Source organism: Lepisosteus oculatus, chromosome 9 (genome assembly GCF_040954835.1).
Source record: "Lepisosteus oculatus isolate fLepOcu1 chromosome 9, fLepOcu1.hap2, whole genome shotgun sequence".
Lineage (NCBI taxonomy): Eukaryota > Metazoa > Chordata > Actinopteri > Semionotiformes > Lepisosteidae > Lepisosteus > Lepisosteus oculatus.
The window spans coordinates 38,178,375-38,199,563 of record NC_090704.1 but is presented as its reverse complement, the minus strand read 5'-3'; the positions used below and the strand labels follow the sequence as shown (position 1 = coordinate 38,199,563).

Below are 21,189 nucleotides of genomic sequence, written 5' to 3'. Positions count from 1 at the left end.
GGTGTGGAATATCAATGCATATATGTTGTGTAAACCATCAGTAACTATAACCAGACATCCTGGATTTCTCAGGCTTGTGCATTTGTTGTGGCCATTAAGCTGAATGAAAACTAAAAACTAGGATCACAAAGTAAAAGTTCATCATTAGGTTCTATAGTTCGTCAGATGATTTGGATACCTTTGTAATTTGTCTTTTGGTGGTGCATGAAAAGACGGAGAATAGTTCAACTTCACGGAAGGTTTTTAAATTAATTTATAAAAAAAAAAGCATTTACCCACTGAAGCAGAACAAACATCTATCATTTTTTTTGCTTGGAACATACACAATCTGAAGAGAAACTTTTCTGTAGCCTGAACAGAATAAAATAATCAAGCAAGGGACTGCCAGCTCCAACACAAAATAAACAGCAGAGGATTAAGAGGGAAAAAGAAAAGAAAAAAATAAAATTAGGAACAGGTTAATCAAGTGCAGCTCTGGTCAAATTCATAGCAGTTCTTTTTTCAGTTCATTTTCAGTTAACGGCTCAGTTACATTTTTTAATCAGTTACATGCAAGCTTGATAAAGCATTTGATCACTACACATGGAATAATTTTATATATTTTAGGTTATCTGTTAAAATATGAAAATCTGTAGGTGTAATAAAGTAAGCTTCATTTGGATCTGACAGAACAGACAAAAGTAAACCACTCCATTGATAGTTTAAAAAAGGAAACTACATTCATTTTCACTGAACATAAAAATTCCACATACAAAAAACAGCTTGTGATTCCAAAGTACAGATGGAGTGATTTGAAATGTCAGTGACCCCGTTGTTTCTTTTTGCCTACAGAAATGAAAATACACCCAAAAAAGATCCTAATTTTCCACATATGAACAACAAAATACTGCATATCTACTAACAACTGCATTAGGTAGGTCAATATGAAAGGCTAGCTGCCGAGATATAGGAAATGGCTCCACGCATTTGTTCCCTTTGCAGAATACACTATTGTTTTAAAATCTGGTTTACACTAAGCGCTTGTCATGCTGCCGTTACACTGGTATGTGCTCAGTCCATTTTGAAAGTTTAAGAGATCAGACGTGTCATTTATTTAGCTGCAGTCCTCCACACCTCTCCATTTCCCAGTGTGCACTGAGGTAGTTGAGCAGGAGGTACAATACAGCCTCTTGACCTGGGCCTCGTTTTTCCATTCAGTTTGATTCTTACTCCTAAGTTAGTTTTTTAAGGCTTCCTGTGCTCTTCCAGTGCTGCCTGATAACAGTCTTTTCACAGGGTACCTATGTTTTTTTTCTTTTACTATTTTTCTTTTTTTTATTATTATTATATTTAAACCCATAGGGTGGTAACACATTCCAAAGTTCAAAGATGGTTTAAGTTGATCTTCTCCTTTTGGCACCTTCGAGTCGATAAAAAAAGGGCAGTGACTGAAAGGTTTTTAGTTCTGGCTGCCTTGTTCACTCACAGCAGGAGTGTCCACATTTACTGCAATGACTATGCTCTCTCCCTCATCCGTTTTGATACGTTTAAGTTCCGGTTGCTCTGCCTGGTCTCCATTCTGCCGTTTCGTTGGAAGAGAGGCTGATGCAGAAGCATGGGTTGCTAACATATGTAGTGGGCTGGCAACTGTGGGAAAAACAAAACATTGTCAGCAGGAAGGTCTTCCTCTGGTTTGCTGTGAATTCTGGGAACATCTAGAAATGTAGTTACCCTTCTCTTATTCACTTTTAATGTGTTGTGGTACAACAAATATCTGGTATGCCATCAAAAACATTTCACATCTGATGGGCAATATTCCACTATAATAAAATCTCAAACAAATAAATGCCTCACTCTGTTTATAATGATTTAGTGCTGGAATTAAAAACTCCCTAATAAGAACATTTTAATATTAAGCCTGCAAAAATAAAAACTGCATTAAAGGTTTACAAGCATACAGTATTTGAGCACACCAGAAGATTTACAAAGCATTACCTTACCTGTATTCACTTGTCCTTGTATGGCAGTGGTGATGGGGACTACATGAGTGCCATTCTGTGTTATGGTCTTTATTGGTAGCTGGTGCTGTCCAAGAGGAGCCTGTTGCACAATAGTAACTGTCTGTAAAGGGGTAGCCTGAGACGTTTGAATAATACGACTAGCAGCTCCAATAGCAGCATGGGTAATAGCAGGAACAGGTTCTACTTTCACTGCAAAAGAAAAATGAGGAACAATTAGCCAAGTACAATAAAAAAACACGACAAACACAACAGTGAAATAAAGCACTACAAGTATAAGATTTTTGTACAATTTAAAATGAAAGCTCAATTTTATACATTCCAAAGAATCTATTTTAAATAAGAAATTAAAGGTTACGAACAAGAGGACTACATTTGGACTGCATAGTTTAAATCACTTGTAGCAAACTAGCCCAAGGATATAATCCAGCCATTTCTTAAATGACACTTGGATATCAGCTTCAAAACTACACCCTGCACTTTTTCCACATTTCTACAACACTACAAGTTCTACAAGTTAAAACAACTGACAATGCTTTACTGTGCTTAAAATGTAAAGAGAAGACAAATCCCTACATTTAGCACAATATAAAATTACACAAAGAGTTGTAAGACATTGTTGCCATTACTACATTTGGATGTCCAATACCAATTTTTACACCTCACAATAAGAGAAAATACTTGCCATCCTTACCTTTTAATTCTTTGTGTTCTCCATTCTCCTGTGGTTCTGCTTTTGACTGATTAACTAGTGCTGCCTGAGTGACCACTGCTTGGCCCGCCACTGTATATGTGTTAGCTGGTGTTAGTCCAGCCACACTAGTAACCGATACGGCTGGGATCTGGTGGACAACATGAACAGTCTGCATAACAGGCTGCTGGGATGTGGATGTCGTCACAGGAGTGGCAACTGTATAAGTGACAGGTTTAATGGTCTGTGGTAATTGTCGTTGGACTGTAATTAAAACTGGTTGACTATTAAGAGGTGACCCTGTAACAGAAATTAAATTAAATTAGCTCAGTCTGGTGGTAAACTTTTGTTTATAGTTCAGTCCTAGGAAACAGATGAAATTACTGATGTAAAACCTCTTATGATTCTGGAAAATTTTTCTGCTCCCCATGACTGACTACCTCAACCCGGCTTTCTTTCTGTGAGAATAACTATATAAGAAATTTGCTCTGTTATAAATGAAGTAACAAAACATTTAATGAAATGAGATAAAAACTGCATTGCTTCATGATGTTTTAGGCGTTTGTATTATACATTTAGATAAATACAACAATAGTATAATTTTCAACCGCTGGGAAATTTGTTTTGTTGGAAACCAAGGAATTGCACATTGCCAATCAATAAAGCAATATTTCAGCTGTGAGGGGCCCGCATCTCTCTTACCAGGTGCACTCTGGGCAAAGCGAGCTTCCTGTATTACTGCTAGTTTGGGCTGGACTGCAGTAGCTGGGGCAGGAGCGGATGGGGGCTCTTGCTCCATTGGGACAGGGGAGCCTTCCCTGGACAGGCTCTCCGGGGTCTGCACTCCGCTGGAGTGAGCTGATAACACCCCAGAGTGGTTTGGAGAGGCTGGGGCACTTCTGTGAGGGAAGAAAAGAAAGCAATGGACAGCACTTAAATGGGACATCTAAAAATACACAACTCTAAAAAATTAAAAACCAAGATTTCGGTTCTACCTGATTTTTTGGTTTGGTTCTGATTTGTCTGTAGTCCCAAAATCAAAATATTATCATGATCACAAGCAGGAATTATAAGAATCCACCTAATGATAATATAATACGCCTGTAAAGGCAACTGCAATGTAACACAAATTAGCTTCTGACCAATTGTTTATCACTGTTGTAGACAGACAATAGTATACACTGCAGTTTTTCCAATATGTTTTCCCCACTTACATAGTATATGTAAACTACATAAGCCATTCTTAAGGATCAAGAAAGTTAAATTCTAGCAATGTTGGTGAAAATAGTCAATACACTATGAAAAGTGCGATTACCTAGATGACAGCGGTCCTAAAGGAGTTCGAAAGCAAGGAACACCCCTTGGCCTTCGTTTCCTAAATGCTTGTTCTATGAGTTTGCTCTCTGATGCAGGATCTATCCTCCAAAAAGAACCTTTGCCCGGCTCTTCCTGTGATCTGGGCACTTTAATAAAGTAGCGGTTCAGAGAAAGATTGTGACGAATTGAGTTCTAAAACAGAAGATGAGTGTTAGTATAAACAGCACCAAGGTCTTGTTTAGGTTTCATAAATTATTAATCAAGTGTCACCTATTACAACATTAGTGAAATGCAAATTTTCAATACAACTTCAAAATCAAGCCATACAAATTGTTACAAAATTGTCCTTCTATTGCTATCGCTTGATTTGCTTAACATTACAACCATTTAAATAATCAAATCCATCTCAACAGAAGGGCTAGTAGGAGTATTTAAAACTCCAATCTCTTGTCCCCCCAGTATATAAATATAAGTGGTACAAACATATGGTCTAAGGATACTGGTTCTATGTGCCTGCATGGTTTGAATAAAAAGAATGTTGTGGTTTTACTTGTTTAAAACATGCCAAATACTCTTCATTTAAGAAAAGGCTAAAGAAAAACAATCGGTATTCCTCCAGAGAAAATAAAACTTGATTACTCAATCAGAATGCTTTCTCACCATGCCTTGATACAAAACAAGTCTTAAGGATAATTAGAAACAGAAGTTGTTACCTGCCAGCCCTTGTCTGCTGTCCTGTAGTAAGGGTAGTTTTTTGTGATATGTGTGTATATTCCATTTAGTGTGAGCTGCTTGTCAGGGGCCATTGTAATAGCTTGTACTATTAACTGTGCATAAGAATACGGTGGCTTGGAGTCATCCTGCATGTAAAAAAAAACATTGTATTAAAATGGTGTATGATCAAATTAATGCACTCATCCATTGCTGTTTTTCAGTTTTCAGTCTAATCGCAAGCAGCACAATGGAATGGTGGTCACCAATACTATCTTAACTCTCAAAACACAAGTTCAATTCTGACTGGGGAGAAACTTGAATGTCTCCTGTAAGTACAGCTTTGTTCAAGTTTTCTCCCACCTCCCAAAGACATGTTTGGCTAGGTTTGAGTAGCCATTGCAATTTCTTTTCTAAAATCAACATTTACACATTTGCTTGAATCTTGTTCTTACATATAAAGTTTTCTATACAGATTCAGGCAAAAAACTTATTCTGCACTGGTTTGTTGCAAATGTTTTAAGAAAGCACAATACAGACCTCTACCCCTTGTATCCTAGAAAATACAGTGTAGATCTCAAGTCACTGAAACAATAATGTACAAATAGGGATCTTAAAAACTGGGACACATATTCCTACATTTGCATGACTATCCAAATTTTCAGAACAGTTACCTTGGGACTATCTCCTCCTGATGCCTCCTTGTCATTCTCTGACTGCGAGTTGTCCCCTATAAGCTGCAGATCAGATGCGATAACACGGCTCACCCTATACCCCGAAGACCCTGCCCCTCGTGGACTTGATGGGCAGGAGTTGGCAGCACTGCAAAACAGGAGCCCAGTGATTTTTAAACTATAGCAAAGATCAGTAAGACCTGTGTGAATATTTCTACCATCAGCAGCTGAGATGTATTCAGATATATTCAGCAAACATTGTAAAGTACATTAAATCGAACATATTTTTGATTGAAATTAAAAATTTTCAAATTGTACAAAATTAATTTGGAGTGAAAGGATGGAAAAAAGAAAATTAATTCTTAGTGGATTTGCAAAATGAGGACATAATCAAACTCTGAAAGTATTTAAAAAACAACTGTGAAACATATTCCAGACATTTTGTTTTAATAAAACTCAGCACAAGTGAATGAATTATTGTAAGCTTTTAAAATCTATCTTGCATTAATTGTCTTGTGTTAACATCATCAGCTTTTGGCAGAGTGCATTGCCAGAATGGAAAAAATATGACAGCTAGGTAATTCATTTCAGAACAAGACCAGGCAAAATGAAGTAAACATTTAGACTTTACAGCAACACACATGATTTGTAATTACCATTCCTAAAATTTATCAACAATGTAGGCCTATTTAACTCAGCTGTTTCAAGTGCTGTGATGTTGACCTTTTCAGGCAATCATTCTGAAGCAATGCAAATTAGTTCTTATCCTCACAATCAAATGGAAGAGTATAATGCATATAAACATTTTCAGTGCATCTGATGGAAATACATAGATCAAATCGAGACCATCAGTCTAAGTGTTAAACATACAAACAAAAATGCAATAAATCTTTCTGTTGGCATAATCTTAGTGAAGTGAGTTTTTCCTCCCCAAAACTTACCATAAACACACTGGATAACATATGATACATGAACGCACAGAATGCGCCGCATTCAAGTTTAACATCAGAAAAAGACCAGATGTTAAAAAATGCTTTACGAATCAATCTCTATGCCCAATCTTCATTTCGTGGTTTAAGGATTGAATTGTAGAGATGATGCTACCCCCCCCACACACACACACTCTACAACTAGATGGAAGAATACATTTTGTGAATGGTCAAGAACATAATGCTGCGTGTCATTCAGCAGAATCCCAGTCAGGAGCAGACTGAAATGAATAGCATACATGATGACTCCTGAGTAATAGAAACATACCTGATAGTTCCTGTAGGGGAAGGAAGTGGGCTCATTAGATGCGCTATGTTGTCTGGAATGTTTATTGTTAAGGGTGAGATCTGAGGCTGGACTGGCTTTACTGGTGACTCTGGAGCCTCTCGCTTCTCCTTCTTGTCACTGGACAGTGCTGTAAATGTGATCTTGATATTTGTGCTGGGAAACCTAAAGGTGCATCTAAAAAGAAAGAAAATCAAAACATCAGTATAGAACACTATTTTACAAACGTGTTAATTTTTTGACAAATATGCTTCCTTATAATACTTCAGGTCTACTACATCACAAATCATTCTCCTAGAGTGTACATAACCTTCAGAAACCCCTGTTTAAGGCCACTGAACAGATTCATTTCTATATCTTAACGTTCTCGTTTCTGGCTCTATCTGGATGTACCCAAACCAGCTTGTGTTCTCTGTTGCATGTATTATGAAATGGTGCCAGTGGGTCGAGAAGGTGTTACCTTAGCATTAATATTCTACCTCTAATGCATACAGGAGAAAAGCATGTGGAAGAAGTAAAAGAGGAGCTAGAATGTACAAACTGGACGGTTGTGTGCCATTACTGGCACTGCCACAGAAACACCAGAGTTACAGACCATCCCTCTGTCACTAAGTCTGGTGATCATAGCTCTTATTGTGTTGACTCGCTTCCCCCTCGGGCAGTGTGCCACAAAATACACCGACTGAACCTTCTGCAATATTTACATGACACACGCTGAGAGCCAGTGTCACTGACACTGGACCGACAAATCAGCCTTGTGCATTTAAAGGAAAAGCAGCTGTGCATGTGCTGCAGCTTAAAGGAAAGGTGTTAGTTTAAACATTAAAGAAATTAGCAACTACAGTGAGAGGATGCAGCTCTAAAATCACAAACGTTTTTTAAAAAAAAACAAATTAATTTCTAGTGATAGATTATACTGCAAAACTATAATTATAAATTGCAGATTAAAAACCCACTGCTCGGAAATAAAGGCACAAGTCATTTTACCAAATGTAAAATTAACCCTAAGAACTTTAAAGCACACTCAGTTACTGTTTTCTCACCAATGACTAAATATTATTCAAAAGATTATGTTGTACTTTGTTTCCTTAAGTTTGTTGACCTATACTCTGTCAAGAATGTGTTCCTTTTCAAAACAAGCCTAAATTAATAACTAAGGATTAGACATTGAGCCTGTGGCTTATACAAGGAAAGTGGAAAGAGTGCCAGAGGATCCGAAGATACAAGAGAGGTCCCACTTCATTCCCCAACACAGCGCAGCACCCCCTGGTGTGACACCCACCAGCCAATAAGCACCAGCAGCCCCACTATATAGTGGATTAGATTAGAGAGGTGAGAAACTGATTGAATTCCACACTGGAATTAACACTCCCATCATTTATGAACAGTGCCAAGCAAAGTAGTCAGAACCACAGTTTTGACATATCACCAGAAAGATAGACACTGCCACCTATCAACATACAGGAACAGCAGTTTAGAACTCCTGCTCCAGAAGGAAAATGCAAAAAGATAAGTATTATCTTGCCCTTCTGAACATAACATTCAAGTGAAGAATATAAGTTGGAATAATTTAGAAATGTTACACTTCATTTATATATAGTACTTAAATACATGAAAATAACTTAGACCCTGTGGGAAAAATGCAAAGTGATTTGGATTTGAATCAGGCATCAGGATGCAGAAGCCTATAAGGCCCTCAGTTCATGGTTTATAAACTCCTATTCTAAAGATGTTTAGATGTAAATAACTTACAAGTTAAACAATGTGGGGACTTTGGGCAGAGTGCATAATGGTTGTTTAATTCGTAGTTTTAGTTTCACTAAAATGAATAAATTCTAACTTTCAACTAATTTTTAGATGTGATTGCTCAGATAAATATACCAGGGCTTTTACCCGATTAACCACCTAAGGATCTATATAATATCTGTCAGATAGTTTGGCTTTCACGCCATTCGGTTATAATAGTTAGTATACATTTAAATCTCTATAGTATATGCAAACTATTTCTTTAAATAACATCTACTAAAGATAGGTTTATTTTGCCAAAAACGGTGTTCTGTTTTAAAAAACATTAATTAAGTTATTTTAATACATTTTATACTACTGAATAAGCAGAACTACTAACAACCGCTAACAAATTCGCTACAGCTCCTTCTACATCTTGTCTGGAAGATTAAAAACTCACTATAATCCTCAAAGAAACACCCAGACTATACCAATTTGCTTAGATTTTAACTGACCTATTTGAACCAGTACATTTCATTCAAAACACATCACAACACAAGCACAAAACCTTTTTAGCAAAAGAATGCTAAGCATTCAGGACAGGAGTTGCATTCTTGGCAGTGAAAGTATTCACTGTGTGACAAAGGCTAGCCACAGTACTTTAACAATCCTGTTTCCTCACCACTACCAGGTGTAGAACAGACCAATGCAAGGATAAATGGCTCATTAACCCATAAATCAGAAATAGCACAGCCTCAAGATCTAATATTAAAATACACTGAAAAGTTATTTCTCTACAAGTGAGAATTTAACTTTCCTCCCCAGAACTCAAATAAAGGAATTTTACCCAGTCATCATCTTTAAATACCTCCACACTAAAGAGCAATGAAATTGCCTCACTGTGGTTTGAACGCTATGTAACGGATCACTGGAGTATACAATCCCTGCTGGCTCTTAATTTATTTGATAAGCACAGAATTCATCATCTCTAAATCTTTCTAATGAAATTTCATAAGAATATAGCTGTGCGAATTCTTCCAAATCAGCTGCTACTTCCATGTCCAATTAAAATTGAGTCAAAACTTTTTTGCACTGCAGTGTAGTAACATGGAGTCAGGTATTTCTGTTGCTCAGCTTTTCTGTATCCATCTACAAAAAGCAACTGTGTGATCATTTAAATAATCAACACAGAATTAAAAGTGAAAAAAAATCTCCTGAAACTAGGACATAATTTTATCAAGTAAATCCTGTTAAAACTACATAAACCAGGTTATGTAAAACAGCCCAGAGGAAATGTCTAGACTTCTAGACTGTTTTAAATTGACCTTATAAACTGACTTTTGAAACTGTCCTTGTAAATTTTGATGATAAACTGACATGATATTTTCCAGTTTATTTAATCCCTTACTCCCTGCTATAAACCTTTTGTATGATTCACAATTGCAAAAACATTTTCACTGCTTTCACCATCTACAACAATGTATAGCTCCACACGGCTATTCCTACCCTATTATTTGGAGACCAATTCAAGCTTAATTTGATATACACTTAATATTTCTGTGGAAGTGGTATGTATAATTGAATTCTGTTTTTGGTAAAAGTAAATAAACAACAAAATCAGAAATTTAATTAAAAAGTACAAACCTGAACATTTAAGGCAACATCTTTTCAAAATAAGAAGGTTTCTATTTTGAATTATATCACATTATTCAAAATATTATATCTCCTCCTCTGCTGATGGTGGTATTGAATGACAAGTTTCCAATCAAAAAATGACCAAAACTCACCAAGTTTTCAAAAACAGTAAATGTCCATTAAGCAACAACAACAACAAAAAAAGGAGTATTGGCATAATTTATTTAGCTGGTGAAAGCAGAAAACCAAAATGCTTGGCAGTGCAGGAAGAGAATGTTGTGTAAGAAGAAGAAACAAAAACCCTGGAAAGCAGCAATCAATGAGAAGTAGTGCAAAGGGCTGCTGGTGTAAACCAGACAGTAATTCATGAAAGCTGCTCATGTAATGGGAGTGGAATCTGAGGCTCCCCCGACTAGGAGTACAAAGAACAAGCTCCAGCAGAATCGGAGTGCTTCCCGCTCTCCAGCTTTTGTTTCAGTTCAGACTCAACTGTTTAAGATGCCAGTAGAGTGTTTCTTAGCGATACACTAAAACAACTCTGTAAACAAAAAAGTAAACCTTTTAATGCCAGTCTATTTCAATATTAGAACTTTAAGACCTCCATATTAATTAACAACCAAGCAATTCCACACCATTTTAAAATGTAAGAAACTGAAGAAAAAGCTCCTTCATCTGAATTTTGTTTTCAATGGTGCAATTTCATTTTAGGCCCATTTCAGGGTAAGAGAAAATATCCTAGGGGCTCTAACACAAGCAATTTATTATGCACAACTTTCTGTAAGCACTCCTCCAGTTAAGACTGACCTCATGTGAAACAGCTGTAGTTCAAGAACAGTTATTCCCAGATTTATTAAGACTTTATATTGAAGAAAAGCACCTTTCACTGTGTAAAAACTGCAAATTCACTACAAGTCTAGCTTGGTTTAGACTCAAATGAAACATAAGGGTGTACTCCTTCTAAGACAGTACCCTAAACATCTGTATTTTGCAATCTAGGGATGTCACATACCAAGTGGTTTTACAAAATAACTATGAAAACATTAGTATAACAATAAATGTAGATAGGTCTTATCTCTGTTTGCCTGGATATTATGCAAGATGTCCTCTAGCAATTTTCCAGGTATTCACAAATACAGCTTCAGCTTTGAAAACAGATTGATTCTGGAATGCATTGAGTAGCATTTATGGAAAAAATATACCTGAATACACCCTCATCGTGTCATTACAGGACAATTCGGTTTTTGGTCTGTACTAAAAATGAAGAAGTCATTTACTACTAATAATACAGTAGACACCTAATCAGCTGTGGTTTCTCTTCGCAAACACTTTCAACAGGCAGGACTTATCTAGTAATAGAAATCTAAAATTACGTGTAATACTGTATAAGCACTGTAATACTGGAGCAAAAGGAATGTGAGAAGAGCATGATGCAGTGGGTCTAAATTGGGGATCAGGACAAAATCACTTCATAGGTGTTAAGAGCTAGGCAGTCCGCAAACAAGAAAGAGTTGCAATTGTGCCTCGAAAAGCATGTTTTTCTCTCTGTTGAATCCGAGAACACAGGAATAATTGCAGGTTGCTTGCACGTGCATTTTTTTAAAATACTGAACACTGAAATAATACACCCTTACTCTTGCCACAGGAAATAAGAGCCAAGAAATAGCAGTATTTCTCTACACTTTGTAATGTTCATACATTTCAGGGCTATTTTTCTATAAACCAATCACTGTTTATAGAACACAATCTAACAATATTTCAGCATTAACAAGCAAGACTGTGCTAGGGTATATCAAACAAAGCTGGCTATTACACAGGTGAATTGAATCGTTGGTAAACAAGGTTCACACTAGCCAACCCTGGTGGGTGTGCTAACAACCTTAGTATTTGTCAGACAGCCCTAGAGCCTAGGCAGTATAGTTTACAAGACAGGATTTTATAGTATGTGAAGAGAAAAATTATACAACTAATATATACACCTCACTTTAGTATATTGAAACTACTCTGCTGCCAAATATTCTATGTTTTTTCAAGATATTATTTTATTTAAACTTGTTTTACATTCAAGAATGTGAAACAAGCTTTTTTTTATCAAAATTAACTATTATATTTCTGACACTGGTAGTCATCTGCCCATTATGTCTTGCAGAACACAGAAGTAGACAGATAAAGGCACAAAGGTGGATTTAGTCCATATTGCTTCTACATTATTTTCACTATAATCCCTAACGACTTCAATGCACTTGGCCCACTTCTTCAAACTTTTTAGGGCAGCAATGCAGAAGACTTCACATCTGGCCTACAGCCAGGCCTCATACCATAGACGTAAGCATTCAGACTTCAAAAAATTCAAAAGCAGTTTGGACCCCATGATGAGTGATTTAGTTGTTGGTGTCACATTAACAAATGACACTGTGAGAAACAAGGCAATTGTGTGCAGAAGCACTCTCATCAAGCAGCCACACACCTTGGGCCAGCATTACCTGCTTTTGCGTCTCTCTGATCTGCCTCAACTCTTTCAACAACCTGGCACAATATTCCAGTAAGACAAGTTATCTGTTTAGCATTATAATCCAGTGGAGAGACTTACTAGTTTACTACACTGCATTTGAAGCTGTGGGGTGGTTACAAAGTGCTTACCTCCTCCACAATACAAGCACTAGTAAAACTAGTTTACACAGAAACAGGAAAACAAATACCTTTAGATCTGTAAAAAGGAAATTAAAAAATATTTATCTTTCAACTCTTCAAATACATTACTTTTGGTATAAAAACATTAACATGTTAATCGCCCCTCAGGGATGCGCAGCATGAAGAAACAGTAATAAACAGTTAAAAACTTAGGAAAGTCAGACCATCAGAGCTGCCACATGTTCCCTCTGCAACAACACAGCTGTGTCTAAATCCACCCATTTTCTCCAAGTGGCCTGGCAGCTGCTTCTACTGGAACTGAAACTGCAGCCCTCAACACAGTAAAATGCAGCAAAACCAATCAAAGTAGTACAATGTTTAAATGTTCTCAGCTGCATTTAAGAGTTCTCCCTTGAAATTGGTATTTTCGAGGACGGAGAGAGTTTAAGAGTTTGCAAAAATGTATTATTAATTTGGCATGCTTGCAGCTAAGCAACAAGGTGCTGTTAAGTGGGAAAAGTCCAGCCTTCCTTGCTACAGGTGCCACGCTAGGTATGTAAGAGAAGCAGACATAAAAATGCCTCAATGTTCTAGTCTAAAAGAAAACTTTTGTTTTGTTTCAATCTAAGGCACAGCTGAATAAATCTAATTTTCCTTGCTTTCTGGATTCAGCATTTAGCGCATTCAAAACCCCAGTAGACTGCAACTACAATTCCCTACTTTTTTCAGCACAAAAAAGATCAGTCGCTTCAATAATTAACTGCTGTCTTAACCCTGCGATCAAGAATTCCTGCGAACCCCAGAAAATGAACCGTGTGACATTGAGAAGACATCTTGTGTGATGCTTCCACTGCATGGATTTGTTTGGCCTCAGGATCCCGGCAGTCTATTTGTGTATCTTCACCTGTTCTGCACTGGCAAAAGATTGGCTGGATACTCACTGAAGACTTCAAGGAACTGACAGCTTATTTTAATTACAGCCAACTTTGAGCACTAGGGTTTCAAGACACCCTTCAACACCCATGGATGACAACTGAAATGCTCCATGGGAAATGCCATCTCGCTGCTCTCTCATTTGCCTTGATATGATGGTCCTCAGTGATGACCTCAGCAGGGCATCCTGACCTCGGGTCTGCTTCAGGGTCCTCACACTCAGCACGCCAGTTTTATCACCATCCTTGGCCAGGACCTCAATGACAACCTAAGGCTCAATTTTTGTGAAAAGAGTATTTTTTTAAAGAGATTCCCATCTCCAAAGGTTGTTCTCCAGTGGAGCAGGATTTTTGTTTCAGGATAACGTCGCAAAATCATATGATTTCAAATAAGCAATAATCAAACTGTCATGGCTATAAATACCTAACTTGTTGACCCGCGCTGATATAGCTCATGATGTCCATATAGAGAATGATGTCCATGATGAATTCTGAGTATAATAAATTCTATCTTTTCTTTCAAAATTGAGAGAATATGTACTTAGGGTTGACATTTAAACAGTTCCATTGCATGGGAGCTACCCCTTTTTAGAAATGTCCCCAATGTCACAGTCTTTGCAAAGTGGCTAATGTGAAAAGGAAATATGTGGTAATTTTTTTAACAACTACTCCACAGGATTGCTTTGCAAATGTTATTACTTAGAAAAACGTTACCACAAAATTATCTCCACTATGACTATAAAGATCAATATAACCATCATAAATATATGCAGAAACAGACTTGCATGTATTAAAACAGTGGTTGGAATCATACCATTTTTGAAGAAGGACGAAACAGTATGCCAGAAGTGAACAAATCTAAACTAGATTTTCTGCTGTGTCGTATAAACTCCTTTTTTCTTCAAATTACAGCCACCTTATTGAACTGTTGAGCTTCGGTGAAGGATTGTTTCTTCTACCATGAGGCAACAGCATAAATGAAATTTTAACTCATGCCAATCTTATCCAGATTTGAGAGAAAAGAATTTTACCTTAGCAGGTTTTGAAATGTCAAACAGTACTCTTTGAAATCTACTCCAAAACCTGAGCAATAAAGTAAAACATAATAAACTGCAGTTTAAATCAATCAGCAAGGCCTTTTGCTACTCGTGAAAAACAATGCACTCTATTCTGGCATAGTTGGATAAATATCGGTTTCAATACCAGCAAATATAGTTTGTTTTAGCAACTATTACTTTTTACACAAATGTATTCAAACACTTTACCACTGCTACAGAATTCTAAACATGTAACTCTAATGATTCTGGGTGGACCTCCATCTAGCAGGTTAAGTCAAACTGCATTTAAACACTTAGTATGTTACAGTTTATGATGCACATTTTCTTAATTCTGTTAATCTCTCAGTCTTTAATTCACACATGACGTGAATTCAAACAGCTCTAATACCTTTTTTAATTGAATTTAATACTGAAAGTTGGCCGTTAATTGTAAAAAAAGGAAATTGTTTAAAAACAACAAAAAATGGAGGTTCAGGTTTAGCCTGTGGTTTTTGCTTTGTGATATGAAACTTCACAGTTCGTTTACAATTACTCATTCCACCCAAAGTCTTAGTGATTTTTCATGCTCCAAAAGACGAGTGTCCCACCTGAACACATTTCTGAAATACATTCTGCTTCTAGAAACCAAACCAATTTGTCAGGAAATAGGTAAAAAAAGGCAATATACCCATACTGGACAGATGAATCGTCTGTTAGATAAAGTATTCATACAAAGCTTCACAAAATTCTACCTGGAGAAATGCTAGACCAAGAGACTCCCAACTTTTATTTCTGATGTGTCTTTGGTAATTAAATATCCCGGCAAGAGAGAAGACACTATCTGCACAGCATGCAAGAATGTGCTCCCACACACCTCACTCCAAGTCTAGAGTTGACATTTTGTCTTTACAACCAAACTAAAGAGTTATACCAGAACAGATTCTCATCCGAGTGCAAGATGAGCTTTAGAATCATGGGTTCAAGCCTGGAACATGTGACAAGCTGGTGGTGATGGGGATTCCCCCAAGCAGCTAGTGCAAAACTGGCTGAACGCTGCCAAGGGCACCACAAGATTAACTGACTAGCTCTCCACTGGCTTTCAGTAACACAGCGGTCCCTGCAGCCGGTACATGTGACAGGTTAAAACACTAGTGACTCAAAGGTGGGTAACTTGGAGGACTAAGCCTATACTTATTGTCCCATGCATGAGTTTGTTGGGTTGCAAGTCACTTGCAAGTAACTGCAAGTCAAGGTGTGAAATACACCAAAGAGGAACAACCAACTAGAATAACCAATGGTGTTGCCCCAACTGTCACTCAGAGTTAATCCAGACTTCAGGGTGTGGTGGGATATATCGACTCTGGTTATTCCAATGCGGGTAGGTATAACAAAAAGAAATCAGTGGTTATAGATTTCTTGAAAAAATGCCAGACAGCTCTTACCTAGCCTTTTCGAATTTAGACAAAGTAAATATGACCAGTTTGCCCCTGGTTCTTGGAAACAATGCAATTTTATATCACACATCATTTTTACTTTTCTATACCTTGTCCCTGCAGAGTTGCAGGGCCTGTGCTTGGCATGACTGTTCAGGAGTCTTTTAAGACCACGGTTTACTAAACAATGTAGGCAGAGGCTAAATGTACAGTTAAACCAATATGGTTTAGTAATTCTATTTAAATACCACCAAAGATATAGAGATAAACAGACACATGGGCTGTTTATCATTGCCTTCAATGTCACTCATATACTGATTAAATCCCCACTGAGAATAGACTATCTGCTATATATTTGTCCTCTGGAAAATACACCTAAGTGTCTATCTGGATGATACAAAATAAATGCACTCTTTACCAACTGCTTGTGCAGCAGTCTACAAATGTTTTTCATTAAACAAATCATTTTGGAACTATTTCCGATGATACAAATAAGCAGCACTAATGATGACAGTTTTGTATTTTATTACATATGAACCACTCTTTAACTTTCTGGATCATTCAGCTCTGAAGGTACAGTGCCAATGGACATTTGGAAACAATCTTATCGAGTAAGTCAGAAGGCATTTCTATTCTTAACTACCGAAACAATCACTCTATTACCAAAATTCAGAAATTGCCAATTCTGTACTCAACAATACACTGGTGAAGGGTCTTTGTCAGCTATTCACTTTCTTTCATGTAAATCTGGAAAGATATTAAATGAATTATTCTTTAAACATGCACTTTCAATAATTAGTAAAAATACACTATCCTTTTTGACATGGCAACAGTGACTAAAACTATAGCCCAATGTAGGCTCCATTTTCCAAATACATGATGACCCTGGAGGCTGGGAAATCAATCAGAATCAATTTGTACATGTGTTTTGAAGCTAAAAAATGAATAGTGTTGTTTAGTCTATCACATCGGCTAAGCTGACTCAAGCAATGTGTAAGAGTGTTTATCAAAATGACTCACTTTGTGAAAAAAGGACAGAACTGAAAAGCTTTGGAGAAAAGGCAAAAAGAAAAAGACTGCATCAACTTCAAGAAAAGATGCCAGCCAACACCTGAAAAGGCTACACAAGGTATCTTTCCACACAATGTCAGTCAATACAGCCTTGGTATCATAAACCATCACAAATGAAATACATTTCAAAAAACTTAAAAACCAATAATAATACCTACCAGCAATGTGTATTTACGACAAAGGGAATATTAGATCCAGTATCGTTCCATACAATTTTAATTTTAGGAAAATTCTATAATGAGATGTTTTTGAAGCAACTCTCAAAAGTATGTGAATTCTTTTAGTCAAATACACAACCACTGATGTCACCACCCTCCCCACCCCATCAATACTTCCGTTACAAAGGAGAAGGCATCAATGAAGTTCTCAAAATATTTTTGTAGGATATCACCATTTATTTTAAGTGAGAGCTGTCTCACTCTGCAGTTCCACTGATATATTTTTTTAATTTTTAAAAAGTGGTAGGCTCTTGTTCTTAAAAATATAGCACCTTTACACTGAAATAGAAGTGAAAATGTTACAATAAGTATGAATGCTTATTTTTAAGAAAAACACATAAATATGTTAAATCTTGGGTCAACAGAACTTTCTTAAAACAAGAAGGATTCAAATATATCACCATGAGTGGTGAGAAGAAGAAAAGGTGTACTATAAAGACTCTTTTACCAAGACAAAAACACATTTTAATGACTTAATAACTGACCAAAATGTGAATTATCTGTTCTTCATGTAGCATAGCCAGGGAATTTCAAACTATCTTTCCCAGTTTAAAACAACATGAATGCTTCCATACTTGTGTGCTTTGATAACTACATACAGTTCTATTAAGCAACACAAGGCAGTCAAACCAATACAAAATGGCAAAACCAAAACATATACTTTACTGGCACAACATATCACAGCCAAAGACTCAAATCATGAACCTACTCCAAATCAATACTTGTTTGAAAGAAGTCTCTTACATCTCTGTAGCAATATAAACATTTTTACTCTGCACAAACTCACCTTCTCTTCAGCTGTGGCAGACTGTTCTCAGTGTACTGTATATTTTCCATTTCAGTTATAGCTCACAAACCCCAACAATCTCAAAAAGCATAGTGAAAAAAATATCACTGAACTCTTAACATCATTTTTCAGACATTTTAGTTGCTGATTATCAAAAACCTTAACTACTCCAAAACAAAAGAAATGGTTCCAGATTTCCTCTTCAGTCAACAATTAACTGTTGGCTGGAATCCTGTGAAAACTAGTATTGCTCACTCTGCAAGCTGCTACATAAACCAAAGCAAAAGGAAGCTATAATCAGTTGCTTTTAACACCGTAAATAAATGTTTTATGAATGATTCAGATTCCTGCACTTGTAAGCAGGATTTCCTTCCGGTGGCTGTATTCACTCACACAATGAGGAAACCAAATATGTCAGACATTTTTATATAGCTGTTACTTAAAACAGTAAATACGTAAAAGACGGTAAAATAGAACTGGAAGGGGGGTTTTTAACAGAACGTCTCCGGAAGCTAGCCTTAAGTGGGCTCTTTAATAAAGCACAATTTCAAAGGTGTTCAAATGCATTTCAAACACATGACTAAGATCTGATTCTTTTAAATCAATTGATATGTAAAGTAAAAACACAACCACGCTGCATTCACCAAAGGTACGAGTTTATTACGTGACACAAAAAGGTGCCACTCAAAACCATTTTAAAAGGCATGGTTCTACTTTTATTAGTCCTCAGTGGCCAGTTTCAGACCTTAAGAACACCAGGCAAATGTGATTAACAACCAGATGTTTTCTAGTCTTAGAAACCTGAATTACAACTGTACAATCCTAAAACGTCCACAATTCTCACAATAGGCTAGAGTATGGTGAAAACATCTTTTTTCATAATTGTTCCATGCATGCTATTGAACACTGCGAATCTAATTCGTCACGGTAATTAAAATGCCAACAGCCAATTTTGCCACAGCGTTAAGAACGTATGTAGGCCAGATAATACACTTAACTCAAGCAGCGACGTGCAAAAGCGAGCGACTGACCTAGAGCACGTTTATCCAGCGCATAAGTTTCAAGGAGAAAACCAGCTGAATCTTAAACTGAGATGAGGTTTTAGTTGTAAAAATCTTATTGGAAGCTACCATCTGTATTCAATTCGAGTATTTAAAAACACTTCCAGTTAAATTAGCATTATGACGTGCTCAAGTTTCAATAGTTAACTGTAATTGCAAACCCAAACATTGATAATGCAATACCTGAACCGTCCTTTTATTTCTCTAGGACAATGTAAGTTATACATTGAAGGATCCTTATCATGCTCAATTCCACAACACGGGATATCGCATGTATACCATTCAGCGAGCATTAACTAGAACCTTATCACGGTGTCAGAAATCTGTATAAACAAACGAGGAAATGTTTTAATATCGGTTTCTTCACGCATGAAACACCGATTTCTACACAGTATTAGTAAACGTGATCTCCGGGAACAATGCATCCTAATTTCTGAGGCAGAAATAAAGCGAATAGCTACAAAGAATAACAGAAACGAACCAAAATATTTACTAGATAATGCACGACTCCCCCCTCCCCACTCGTGCTTGAAACTGCTGGGACACACACACGTTTTTCAATCTGCTGTATTGTTTCCTTCTGCATTCCATTAACACGTGCAATGGGGAGAACAGCAACAATGACACCAATAAACATCTACTTACACTCTTGGTAGCTGTAGCGGAGGAGCCCCCCGTCTCTGGAACACCCCGTCCACGAACACCCCGTTTTTGCCGAGGCAGCGCAGGTAGAAATCTCCCCCGCCGGTCCCGTCTTCGCCGGCGGTGAAGATTTCCAAGTGTCGGCGGGAGATGAAGCTCGAATGGCCCATGCTCACGTCCACGGAGCCCTGCGACGAATTCCGCCCGATGGTCACCGAGCGCTTCTTCATCAGGTACTCGAACTCACGGCCCTCAAGCCGGGCTACCGCCGGCCCGGACACCCCGCTCACCACCGCCATTTTACTGAATTTGTGGGGTCTAATACACCAAACGTTTTTGTGGAGAGAGTGGGGGGATAGGTCTGATTTTGGGTCTCGAATGGGTTGCGAACTGCGTAATTTCTAGCAGGGGAATCCAATTTAAATCTAGTAAATTTTAGTAGGGAACGTGCCAGACCAGGGACAGCGGCTCCGACCCACCGCCGCGACACAGAGAGAAAGGGAAGGAGAAAGGACCAACCAAACAGCACGAAGGAGGCGGGCGCTAGGTGACTGACAATCGTCTTAGGCAATGAAGAACGAGGAAGGACGTGGAGTTATAGGGAGACCACCAATGGAAATGAAGTTATGGCCGGTTGGTAAAGCTGGCATGTTTGGTTGCATTGTGAACTAGCACGCAAATGAAAGGTGGTTTGAAAAAGAAGGAGACCGGCGTGTGGTAAAATGGAGAGGATTCCGTCTTTAAGCGTTCTGGATATGGTTGGAGAATACTAAAATATTGTATCTGACACACCCTTATAACAATTTATAAACGTCCTTCCTAGAATGGAATGCGCTTGGAACCTTAAATCATAAACAGAGAAAGGAAGCCGTCGGGTTTTGTACATCATAGTGCATGATCTCTATACTCTTGTCAGTTTATCAATGATCTGTATTCTAATCAAATAACTTCTCATCATATTTACAAAGTAATGCTGAAACATGCATCGCACATTACAGTACTATTCACGCCTACCACTAATTGTATAATAATGTGAAGAAACAATAATAATCGACATCTTTTGGATTTCTGACCGTACCCAGAAACGGCTTACTGGATTGTAACGCAGTAAATAATAACACGTGAACATCTTCGTTTATCAAAATTGTCCGATTATAGACAAAGCAATAAAAGGAGTAACGTGTTACGCTATGGTTTATGAAACACGATATGTCGCGCATGTTTAGTTTAATGTTTTTGAACCGCATCTCACATTTCAGTCTGAGCTTACTGTATTTGGAACAAGCACCCCGTCCCTAATAGAATCCATACCCGATTTTGAATGCAGCACAAATGTCTGCAGCGGCGCAAGGTTT

The 21,189-nt window shown here is 37.4% G+C and overlaps 1 protein-coding gene across 1 annotated transcript; it reads right to left on the bottom strand.

Moving 5' to 3' along the window:
- Positions 1 to 235: 235 nt before the first annotated feature.
- On the bottom strand, positions 236 to 20,347 carry foxk2b (forkhead box K2b). The gene is made up of 9 exons (XM_006635372.3): positions 19,838 to 20,347; positions 6,648 to 6,842; positions 5,391 to 5,538; positions 4,719 to 4,865; positions 4,004 to 4,197; positions 3,391 to 3,587; positions 2,692 to 2,988; positions 1,980 to 2,189; positions 236 to 1,626 (listed from the first exon to the last, which is right to left on the bottom strand). The coding sequence occupies exons 1-9, from the start codon at positions 20,131 to 20,133 to the stop codon at positions 1,439 to 1,441; spliced, it is 1,872 nt and encodes a 623-aa protein (XP_006635435.1). The 5' UTR covers positions 20,134 to 20,347; the 3' UTR covers positions 236 to 1,438.
- Between the last annotated feature and the right edge of the window lie 842 nt (positions 20,348 to 21,189).